This window comes from Camellia sinensis, unplaced genomic scaffold, assembly GCF_055761805.1.
Source record: "Camellia sinensis isolate YWXY unplaced genomic scaffold, ASM5576180v1 Unanchor2, whole genome shotgun sequence".
NCBI lineage: Eukaryota > Viridiplantae > Streptophyta > Magnoliopsida > Ericales > Theaceae > Camellia > Camellia sinensis.
Window position 1 is genome coordinate 19,723,148 of NW_028129079.1, and position 12,576 is coordinate 19,735,723.

General features: G+C 39.7%; 1 protein-coding gene across 18 annotated transcripts in view; it reads left to right on the forward strand.

Moving 5' to 3' along the window:
* LOC114275733 (phototropin-2) overlaps positions 1 to 12,576 on the forward strand; it is a 98,672-nt gene that overhangs the window by 79,556 nt on the left and 6,540 nt on the right. For 10 of the 18 annotated variants that reach the window (XR_014358349.1, XM_082912078.1, XM_082912077.1 and 7 more), the window contains 2 exons: positions 9,578 to 9,684; positions 11,681 to 11,800. Coding sequence is in view for 9 of the 18 variants with exons in the window: in XM_082912078.1 (XP_082768204.1) it covers positions 9,578 to 9,684; positions 11,681 to 11,800 (227 nt within the window). In the remaining 9 variants the exon portion in view is untranslated. Of the gene's footprint in view, positions 1 to 5,483; positions 5,609 to 9,577; positions 9,685 to 11,680; positions 11,801 to 12,576 lie in introns of all 18 variants that reach the window. The other 8 variants (XR_014358341.1, XR_014358343.1, XR_014358346.1 and 5 more) reach the window with 3 other exon arrangements.

The window sequence follows — 12,576 nt, forward strand, 5'->3', positions numbered from 1 at the left end:
TTCTGAAGTGTTTTTGTTTCCGAGCTAACTAAAACAACATATTGAAACGAGATTTTGATAATTGGTAGTATGACTTATCAAGAGAAATTTCTATGTGATAGCTTTAAAGAGAGGAGAAAGGCAACCTCTTATGTCCCAGCTGATGATAAACTTAGCCCCTTCTCTTCGTATTTGATTGGCATTCACATCTCTCATTTAATCGCTTTATCGTTGCATGAGTAAATTAGTCATCTTGAAAAAGGTGCTTCTTTACTATACAAGATCTAGGGGGCACTATTCTAGTGTGAGGGAAAACCACAAAATTGGATTGGTCATTTTTCTAGCATGTGGCTTATGTATGCATTCATTAAGGTTAGTGGATTGGGTTAATTGAGTTGGAGTTGACTATTAACCCTAAATAACAAAACCAACCTGAACCTAGAGGGATACAGATTGGTTCGGTAATTGGTTTACATGGACTAACTTGCACCGCTAGCTTTAAGGCCAAAGTGTGAAACTTAATTATTATACAACATGGACATAAAATGATAGCAACTGTATTGAGAACTCTAAGATTCATATATATATATATTTTGTATATATTAGGGATTGAAATAATTCGTATTTCCTTTGCCGTTCTAGGGTTAGATTGTTATATAAACTAATGTATTCTTGTATTACCTACACAATTGAATATACGAGTTATTCAGAAATCTTACATGGTATTAGAGCCAAAAACCCTAGAAACTGTTGCTCTCTCAGTTGTGAGTAGTGGGTGATCTTCTCCCCTAATCGCGATATTGAAACAGGTTCTTGACTGGTCTCTCTCTGGTTCTCGACATCATCACGACATAAGTTCAATCGTTGATTTAGTCCCTCAGTCGAAGTTGTGCCTCGTCTTCGCTGGTTGAAGTCGAGTGGTTTGGTCTTCCTAGGTCGATCGACTCTGGTTCGTGATCATCAGAAGCTTCTCTCTCTCTCTCTAGAATCAAGATCATGGTTCGACTGAACTCTCTCTTTAGCTCTAGGTCACGCGATTGAAGAGTTGTTTGAATCTGTCCCTCTCGATCGACTTCTGCGAGCTGCTCTGTGTGTGTGTGTGTGTTGGGGATTTTGATTCTCTCAGTACTGTTATTTGGTTGTTATTTGATTATTATACTTTAACTTATTAATTTTTGGTTTATTACAATGACGGACACCAAAATCCAAGCCATCAGATGTAAACTCACTGGTGCCAATTAGGCTTATTGGGCTAGTGTTACGTAGAATTTTCTTCTTGGTCAAAAAAAATGGGGCTATGTTTCTGGTTCTGTTCCTCGTGTTAAAATGTACCAAAACCTACCACTACACCTACTCCACCCACTTCACCAAAACCTACCACTACACCTACTCCACCCACTTCACCTACTCCACCTACTACTCCACCTACTACTCCACCTACTACATACCTACCTCCTCTAATCTTCTATATATAGGACTCATTGTAAACACAATATTATATCAATCAATAATATACATCAATTTATTTTAACATGGTATCAGAGCTATAAGATTTAGGCTTGTATTTTTTTCTCACCGGCGGGCAGCCGGCCGGCAACCTTGCCTTCGCTGCCCGCTGGAATTTTTTACACATACCTTCACTCCTCACGGATGGCAGCCACTCTCTCCTCCGTTCGATTCACTACCACCATCTTGGTGTATTCTTTTGCTACCAAGTGCTTGATCACAAGCCTCTCTCACCTTCGGCCACTTTTCCGACTGCAACTCCGGCACCTCCTACTTCAAATCCAGCACCACCGACAACTCCTGCTCCGACCACCAGCCCCACAGCGGCGCCACCTCCTGTGGTGTCCGCTCCACCGGCAACTCCACCACCATCTCCTCCGCCTCCCGCACCGTCGCCTACGCCAGCTGTTCCACCTGCTCTGGTTCCGGCGCCGGCTCCAAGCAAGAAGCCGACATCTCCGGCGCTGTCTCCGCTACTGAGTCCTCCGACGCCGCCTACTGGAGCTCCGGCGCCGTCTCTCCCGACTACATCGACCTCTGTTACTATGCTACTTGGATTCTTTGCTTATTTGGCAATTGCTGGATCCATTATACCCGGAAAGCTTGTTCCAGGCGTAACCTTATCTGACGGCACTCGTCTCCATTACCGCTGCAACGGTTTAGAGAGAGAGAGCGAGAACACACAGAATGGATCTGAACTCTACTCTCCTCGCCCTAATTCCTTCATCTCTCTCATCTTTCCACTTTCAAACCCACTACCTTTTTTTTTTTTTATTCAACCCACTGGATTTCTTTTATTTTATTTTAATATATTACCAACACACTTGCACTATACCAACCCATTTTAACATATTAACTTCCACTATCCTAGCCCACAGGTTCCGAAACCCCCCACTGGATTTATTTTATTTTCATCATCACTTTGCTGGACAATGTGCACATTCTCATTCTCATTATTTTTATTATTATCACATGGGCGTGTTCCCTCTCTTTCAAAAAAAAAAAAAACAAACAAAACCAAACCAAACAATTTACAAATTTGCACAACACCCATATTTTATTCATCTCCGGGATCAACCCCGATCACAATTTTACACACAAAAAAAAAAAAAAAACAAACATCACCCACAAACACCCACCCACAGGCAGGATTTTTCTTCTCTATTCTGCCGCCGGTCTCTTCTTCTTGCCTCCGTCCTGGACGGCCCTTGCCGGTGTTGCCTCCGTGTTTCCCACTCCACTGGGCATGATCACTACTCCCTGCTCCTCCACTGCAGCATATGGCGGCCCTCCAAATCGGAACATCACGGTGGCCTTCCGCTTCAGCTCCATATTTTCCACCTTTAGCACACTTATCTCTGCTCGCGCATCCTTATACATGCGTTGGAGTAGAGCCAGTTGGGCGTTTAACTGCTGCACCTCATTTGTCCTACTCTGCAGCCGGTGCGACAGGTTTGTGACCGCCGTCATGGTCTCCACACATGACTTCAAAGTATACTGATTGGCCTCAATATCAGTTTGCACTGCCATTTTTTGCTCCACCGACCGCATCGGAAAGTTCAACGGAGCAAAACCAGAGGCGCTTGGTTGAGGTTCACTGGCCACCGCACCAGTTATCTCTCTTGTTGACTCGTTGAGGTCGGGAAAGAGAGTGAGCAGACCACGGGACGAAGAGGCCATATTCTGGGTAGCTGAATGGGAAGACGAGGCCATGTTATGGGTTGCTGAGTGTTTCAGAGAACGGTTGGTTACAGAATGGCAACAGAGTGTTCCAGAATCTCTTTCTCAGAAACGGAAGAGTTTTTTCAAAGGATTTTCAGCGGTTTCAGACTGGTTTGCACAGCCTCCGCCTCAACCTTGGTTAAATAGCCGAGGCAGACACGCGCATCATGCGCCTCTCGGCGCTCGCCGACAACATGGGCGCTCCTTTTGATAGGCACGCCTTTTGATGGCACGCCTTTTTATGGATTGGGCACGCCTTTTGATGGCATGCCTTTTGACAGATTGGGCACACCTTTTGAGGGTGCGACTTTTTATGGGTCCGACAAGACTCTGTAAACTGTCCCGACATTGATTCCGGTTAGCTCCTTCATGGGTCCGACAAGACTCTGTAAACTGTCCCGACTTTGATTCCGGTTAGCTCCTTCATGGGTCCGACAAGACTCTGTAAACTGTCCCGACACCTTTTGAGGGTGCGACTTTTTAGGGGTCCGACAAGACTCTGTAAACTATCCTGACATTGATTCCGGTTCGCTCCTTCATGGGTCCGACAAGACTCTGTAAACTGTCCCGACATTGATTCTGGTTAGTTTCTACAAGGGTCCAGCAAGACTCCGTAAACTGTCACAACAACTGTCACAACATTATCTGCTACAACGGTCTGCCACAACCATCCAGTGTCCTCTGCAACGTTATGACACAACCATCCAGTGTCCTCTACCACGTTATGACACCACCATCCAGTGTCTTCACCAACGGTCTAACACGACCATACAGTGTCTCCTATCCTCTTTTATTTTATGTATTAGTCTATTTTCTTGTTTTGTTACTCTCTCCAAACTCAAGTTGGTTAGTTCCTATCCCCCTTGAGTTTGCGAGGGGCTGTTAAAATGTACCAAAACCTACCACTACACCTACTCCACCCACTTCACCAAAACCTACCACTACACCTACTCCACCCACTTCACCTACTCCACCTACTACTCCACCTACTACATACCTACCTCCTCTAATCTTCTATATATAGGACTCATTGTAAACACAATATTATATCAATCAATAATATACATCAATTTATTTTAACACCTCGTCTATTGGACTTGAAAGTAAAAGGATATGTGACTTCCTGTGACACTTGGAATTGTGGTAATTTCTAAGTTCTGACCTGGTTTCATAATTCTATGGATGACCATATTGGAATGATGTTTTCCAAATAGAGTACTGCCAATGAGGTGTGGGACTATTTATTGGGTGTGTATCAACAGTCCAACTTTGCCAAGCGGTATGAGTTGGAAACAACTATTCAGAGTGCTCGTCAGCACGATCAATCTATTCAAGACTTCTACATTGAGATGATAGGTCTTTGGGATCAGTTGGCTCTCATGGAACCATCTAGCCTCAAGGCACTAGATGCTTATGTTGAGTTTCGGGAGAAGGATCATTTAGTGCAGTTCTTAACAGCTCTCTCCCCTCAGTATGAGGCTATCTGTGGTGGCATCCTTCATCGGTCTCCTTTTCCCTCTGTAGATGCTATTGTTCATGAGCTCCTCTCCCAGGAATCCTGTCTTAAGACGACCAGTCAGATTTTGTCTCCATCTTTCTTCTTGGCTCTTACTTAGCCTCCTCTGTTGACGACCTCACTACCTTGTCAGCTTCAGGCCACTGCGAAGCCTAAGAAGGGGCCACTAGCCTCTGATGAGTGTGCCTTTTGCCATCAGAAGGGCCATTAGAAGTACAATTGTCCCTAGAAGGGACGTCAATCTGCCTAGTCTTCTCAACCACCTCAGAAACAGTTCTGAGGTCCTGCTCCGAGTACTTTTGGGCCTCTTACTGCTTATATTACAACTGCTCTGGTTCCTGATACTGACTTGGCTTCCTTGAGTGCCTAGATTGCTCAGTTTCAGCATCTCTTGTCCATCTCCCAACCATCCCAATCTGCTTTTGCTCTCACTTCTTTTTATTCAGGTTTGTTTGGGTCCTCTTCAAGTATCTCCTCTTCTGTCTGACTTTTTGACTCTGGTACCTCTCATCATATGACTCCTCATCTTTCCTTACTTCAAAACTATATCCCCCGTCGCCCTCCTATTACTATTAATATTGCTAATGGGTCTAGTATACCTGTTCTATCTATTGGGTCTGTCTTAGCCTCTGTCATGTCTGTTGTTACTATTCCCTCTGTTCTTTATTTTCCTCAGCTATCTGTCAGTTTATTATCTATCAGTCAATTTGATGCTTTTGGCTTTGATGTTAGCTTTTCCTCTTTTATCTGTTGTGTGCAGGATCGGGTGTCAAAGAAGCAGATTGGGACCGGCCGTAAAGTTGGAGATCTCTATGTGGTAGAAAGCTTGCATCTCCCTCTATCCACCTCTCCAGTTGCCTTTTCTTCTTTTCAATTAGATTCTCAGTTGAGTCAATTTTATTTGTGGCATTCTTGCTTAGGTCATTTGTTTGTTGATTGCTTACGGTCTTTAGCTTAGTTAAGATTATTGGGTAAAGTTTCTCCTAGTCAAATTGATGAATGTCGAGTGTAAACTTACCAAAATATCAGCTTTACCATTTAATAAAAAGTACTTTTGTACTTTTGTTTTTGTTTCTCCATTTTCTTTTGTGCATATTGATGTTTGGGGACCCTCTCCTGTTCTCACTAAAAGGGGTTTCGCTTATTATGTGTCTTTTGTTGATGATTGCACCCCGTTATACTGGGATTTATCTTTTGACTCATAAATTTGACTTCTACTAAATTTATCGTACCTTTCAGTCTATGATCACTACGCAGTTTGGGGTTACCATTAAATTGTTACGATTTGACTTGGGTAAGGAATATTTTAAAACTGAGTTCTGTGAGTATTTAGCCAATTTGGGTGCCATTCACCAAACCTCTTGCACTAATACACCCACCCAAAATGGTCGCACTGAGCGTAAACACTATCATCTCCTTGAAATAACTAGGTCTCTCCTTCTCTCTGCCTCTGTTCCGGCTCCTTTTTGGGGTGAAACAGTTCTCACTACTGTTTTTCTTCTAAACCGTATGCCTACTCCCTTACTCTCTGGTCGTTCTCCTTATAAGGCTCTATTCTCCTAACTTTCCAATTACTCCCTTTTGTGTGTTTTTGGGTCTGCTTGTTTTGTCCTTCTTCCACATAAAGATAGGACCAAACTTAGTGCTCAGTCTGTTATGTGTGCCTTTTTAGGCTACAATCTTACCTAGAAAGGCTATCGCTATTATGACCCTAATTCTCGTCACCTTTATGTCTCCCACCATGTTGCCTTTCTCAAACGTCTGTCTTACTTTCAGTTTCCCCTTATCACTGCTCTAGTTTTCAAAGAGGATTTGGTTCACATTGATCCATTTCCTTCTGAGGTCCCTTCGGATGAGTACATCTCTCTTGTTTCCCATGAGCTTATTCCTTCTACCACCCCTCTGCTGAGTCTTTTTCCAGTGACCCCCATGAGTCTATTCCCTTTTCTCTTCCTCCTTCTTCTCTTTCCGTCTCCTCTTCCGTTGTTAATCTATTCTCGTCACCTGGCTTCCCCTCCATCAGTTATCTCTGCCCTTACTGCTAACCCTCCTGCCTCTGACGACTCTGACCTTGCCAATCGTAAGTATCCCCTCTGCATCCGTAAACAGGTAGACAAACTTGGTTTTGAAAAACATGTTTTTCTCCTTCATATTGCACCTTTTTGTCTACTATTCACTCTTTTTTAGAACCCTAGTCTTACAAGGAAGCCTGTCAGGATCCTAATTGGATTAGAGTTATAAAGGATGAGTTGTCTGCCTTACAGAAGACTACTACTTGGGAGCTGGTTCCTTTGTCTGCTGGCAAGAATCTGGTTGGTTGCAAATGGGTCTATAAAGTCAAGACTCATTCTGATGGTTCTCTCGAGCGTTACAAAAGTCTCCTGGTTGCAAAAGATTTCTCGCAGGAGTATGGTATTGATTATGAGGAGACATTTGCCCCTGTTGCTAAAATAACTACTGCCCATACTTTGATCTCTATCACTGTTGTTCGTCATTGGCCTCCTTATCAGATGGATGTTAAGAATGCTTTTCTTAATGCCCATCTCACTAAGGAGGTGTATATGCGTCCTCCCCCTGACCTTCCTCATTCCTCTAGACAAGTTTGTCATCTACGGCATGCTCTGTATGGTTTGAAATAATCTCCTCGTGCTTGGTATGATCATTTTCAAATAGCTATTATTGAGCTTAAGTTTCATCCTTGTGCCCATGACTCCGCTTTGTTTCTCTTTCACACCTTTACTGGTTTTGTTGCCTTATTATTGTATGTAGATGATATGATCATCCCTGGCTCTGACTGTTCTACTATCTCTGAGGTCAAGCAGCACCTCTTTCGCACCTTTGAAATGAAAGATCTGGGCCCTTTGAGGTATTTTCTTGGTATTGAGGTCACTTTTTCTCCTAAGGGCTACTTTTTATCTCAGGCCAAATATGTCAATGAGGTTATTCATCGAGCCGGTCTTACTGACACTAAGCTTTACCCTCATTGAACTTAATGTAAAGTTCAACACTACTGATGGTATTCCTCTGGATGATCCTACTTTATATTGAGAGCTTGTGGGTTGTTTAGTCTATCTGACGGTTACTCGTCTTGATCCTACTTATGTTGTTCATGTGGTTAGTCAATTTGTTTCTACTCTTCGTTTTACGCATTGGGTTGTTTTAGTTCGGATTCTTCGTTATCTTCAGGGTACTATCTTTTGGGCTTACTGTTGTCTTCTACTTCCTCTTTGGATTTAGTGGCTTATGTTGATTCTGATTGAGCTGTTGATGTCACTGATTGCAAGTCTACATCTGGTTTTTGTATGTTTCTTAGCGATTCATTGATATCTTGGAAAAGCAAGAAACAAACTGTTGTTGCTCACTCTACTGTCGACGCTGAGTACCGTGCTATGGCTCGTGCTATTGTTGAGATTGTTTAGCTTCGTTGTCTTCTATCTGATTTGGTTATACCTCAGTCTTCTCCGACCTCTCTCTATTGCTACAACCGTAGTGCTATTCAGATTTCCCATAACACTGTCTTCCATGAGCGGAAGAAGCATATTGAGATTGATTGTCACTTTGTCCGACAACATCGGTAGTCTAGCTCTATTTCCCTTCCTTTCGTCTTTTCGGCTTTGCAACTTGCGGACTTCTTCACTAAGACTCACACTACTACTTGGTTTTAGTTTCTTCTTGGCAAACTCTCAGTATTTTCTGCTAAAACACCTTGAGTTTGAGCGGAGGTGTGAGAATATATTAGGGATTTTATGTATATATGGTAGTATATATATTTTATATGTATTAGGGATTGAAATAATTCGTATTTCCTTTTTAGTTCTAGGGTTAGATTGTTATATAAACCAATGTATTCTTGTATTACCTACACAATTGAATATACGAGTTTATTCAGAAATCTTACAGCAATACCTTATGAAGATAGTTTAGAACTGGATGTACATATGAGTAGTTATAGGTGGCAACAACTGGAAAAGGTGTATGAAAGGTTTTTGAGATGGCCATCTTCAGTGAAAATTAGTACATATACCAGCATGGAGTAATTTGATTAAAGCTGAAAGTATAAAAGGAGATATGGTAGAACAAAAATCATGTGGACCAAGATAGTGAGAGTAGACAACCAAGGATTTTAAAGAGGATATGACTTTCAATAGAACTTGAGTTTTAAGTTTTGATACAAGTCCTATTTCCCTTTTGATTTTGATTTAAAGCTTCATGTGAAATAATTAATGGAAATTGAATTACAATTAAATTCCGCACTGCGGGGTTGTTTCAGAAGTCTTAGTTTGCTCTCACTTTTCTTTTGAAAGATATATATGTTAAGGATGTTGCCTCTAGTTGTGTGATTTTAGTTGGTCAAAATATTGTTATATTGGAATAGTTTAAATTTGGTGTTGGTCCATACACATTGTTTCTGATGAATTATAGTCTGTGTGTAATTTTTTGTTTCCATTCTCTCTTTTCCTTTTACCCTTTTTGTTTGTACAAGAGCTTTATTTTGGGTTAGGGGGGCAGAAGGGTGCACCTGCCCTGAGTTTGAAATCGCTTTATCATGTTAAAATTCAATTTTTGGTGTCCCAGTCCCAAACTTGACTGCATGATTATAATCAATATGAGTCACTCATTGAATAAATATTTATTTTATGCTGTTTGAATTTATATTTTTTTCCCGGTCCAAGATTTGAGATCCATTGAGTAGCATGTCTCCTATTTTCACATTTGTGATTAAAAATAGTTGGAGTTTTAGTTCTTAATTCTTTGGCTTTAAGATGTGCTTCAAATGAAAAAAGTGACTATTTTGCTGCATGCTAGGTAAGCATGTATGTGAACCTTATTATTTCTTGCATTGACATGGTACAGGAATAATTTACCGGGACCTGAAGCCAGAGAATGTGCTGCTTCAAAAGGATGGGCACATTGTGTTAACTGACTTTGACCTGTCATTTATGACGTCATGTAAACCTCAAGTATGCTACCATCTTCCATTAGAAGATTATTTGCTTTCTTGTATTTAATTAGCTGGATGATGGTACCATTTTTCAATTAGAGTTGGAAGCACCCAATGCCTATGGCTTGTTTAAGTGTGTTAGCTTAGGTCCCAACCAATGAGATTTGTTTTGGTTTAATCTAGTGTCTTCCATTTTTTACCTTGATTCCAATCAACCCTGTTTTCTCACACTTTCACAACATTATCCCAACTGTTCGGCGTTGGATATGAATCTTGTTTCGCAATTCCATTGATTGGGGTAATGATTTGAGTTAAACTCCACATTGCTATGTCTTTCCTTTCCTCATACCCACAAGCCACACAAATTATGGTCTTCCTCTTCCCTTGGCATTACATTGATGTGGACTGCATGATGTAATTCAAAGAAAAAATTGTGAATCATATTATTATTCCTTATTGTTGCAATTATTTGTCTTCTTTACACACACACACACACCATCCTTGTTGGTTGTTCTTCATTTCATCTCCAATTAATTGCCACTTCTACAATATCAAGCATATGTTTATTTGTAATTTCATTCTTTCTTGTCTTACCACACATCCATCTCAACATTTGCATTGGTCTTCCTTATTTTATGAAATGTTGTTTTGTAGCACCTTAGCATTATGTCTTGTAAAGCATGGTGAAGGTTATGGTTGCTTTACTGAAATTTTCTTTCAGCTTCATAGGATAAGTCAATCACACAACACATGGTAAAAGTTGTTTGCTTAACAATCCTGAATTAATCCTATGAGTGATATCATCTCTAATCTCTCAGACTCCCACTCTATGAATAATCAAAGCCTAGATGAAGTAGATACTCATTCTTTCATTCATTACTTGAATTTAGTACTCATTTTATGTCCGCTACTAATACTTGTATATCATGACAAATGCATCATGTCTTCTGAGCCATGCAATAAATGTAGCTTGCTATTTATGTTGTGGGGGAAGTGTTTGTTGGGTAAGGATCAAAATTTATGTTTGATGTGTTTTTTTTGGTTAGTTTGGAAATGGAAATATTTCATAAATGTTTCAAAAACATAAGGGGAAAGACAAAAAAAAAAGAAAAAAGGAAACATATGGAAATGTTTGGAAATAAAAATTAAAATCTACATAAATTTTTGTACATCATAATTTATTAAGTTAGCATGTTTGAGGTTTGCACGTCTTTACATGAAGAGCACAATAAACTATTTGGAAGTAAATTCAGTGCAAACCAGTAGTCATTCAATTAATGTCAAATAAATCAATTTTTGGAAGCGCAAGTTTGTATAATTCTAAATGTGCATAAGGTTCCATCCAAATAAAATTATCAAAAATAATAATATTTACAATATTAATAACAAACAAAGGTCAAAGGTTTCTCAAGGTGTGGGAGGTCCTTTGTCAGAACATGATTTATAGAAAGATTAATAGAAAGGTTCAATGAAGGTCACTGAATGTTAGAAAGTTGTAAACAAAAGGTTTAAAACAGTTAGTTGGAGAAGGGGCTTCATATGAAATGCTAGATTCTAGTTGAAGTACTGATGATAATATTTATAAAAAAATTGTACCTATAATAGTAAAGAAAAATAATAAATAACTTGACTATGTCCATTTTTTTCCTCTTGCTATCTCTCCTCTCCTTTCTAGTTTCTCTGTCTTTTTATTAAATATAAGATTTTTCTTCGTTCTGAAATGTTTTCTTTTAACAAAAAAAGGTAAATAGAAATAATTGCATTAGATATTCCTAATATGTGTCAAAACAACTAATTATTTTGAATTTTTTTGTTCTGTTTTAGTGAGCTTCGTTGTGTTTGGTGAAAACACTGTAATTTTGGTTTTTCACTCATGTTTACTGTAGGTTTACTAGAAAATGGAAAAGTTTCAGCCATTCCATCTGAAACAGAACAAAATTTTGTTCCTTGTTCTTAGGATGCTTTCTTGTTATTCTACAATTAATTATTTTGAATGTTTTAATATTGTACTGCAGATTATAAAGCATCCTTTGCCTAAGAAGAGAAGGTCTAGGAGTCAACCACCACCAATTTTTGTTGCAGAACCTGTTACACAATCAAATTCATTTGTTGGAACTGAAGAATACATTGCTCCGGTATGATGAATCTTCCTTTGGTAGATTTTAACCCATGCACCTTCCAACTCATTAGTTAGTGTTACTTTTCTGAGCAGATTTACTTTACTTGTTGCATTTTGTTTGGGTTTTTATAAGTGGATGTTCACCTATGTAGAGCGTTGCGCTCTTTCTTTATTAGCTATATCTATATGTTAATGTTCTAGAGATGAAAGTTGGAAGAACTATTTGGAAAGGTTGGAGTATTTGATTCTTTTTGGTTTTATATTTATAACTACAATTTTGTATTACTGGATTGTTGAGTACAAGGTTATCAATTTTGAGCTTTGACCCTGGATTTGTGGGTGGTCTTTAGTGTCCAATGAAAAATTACAAGATCTTACAACATTAGAAAATGCATATAGCAGACGAAAATGCAATCCAAACTCAGCATCAAATAACCTTTGCGACTGATTTGACTTTCAAAATGCAATTTTGCAGCAAGTTGGGTTGTACTAAAACATGTGGATCCTGGCATACAAGAAGAGAATGTAATTGAACATATTTCTTTGCAAGTTTCTTGATCCTGAAAATCTTGTATGCATAGTCTGGATGAAGTTGACTCCCCAGCGATAGAGTGGATGAACCCCCCCCCCCCCATTCTTTCTAGTGGGGGTTTTTTTTATGGCCCTTTTGGAAATATTCACCCTTCTCCCGACCGCTTACGTAAAACCATTCTTTCCCATACACAACAGTTCCAAACAATATTCTGTACTGTATAGTCTTCAAATGTGGGTCCTGGTTCTGTTTTGTTAGTA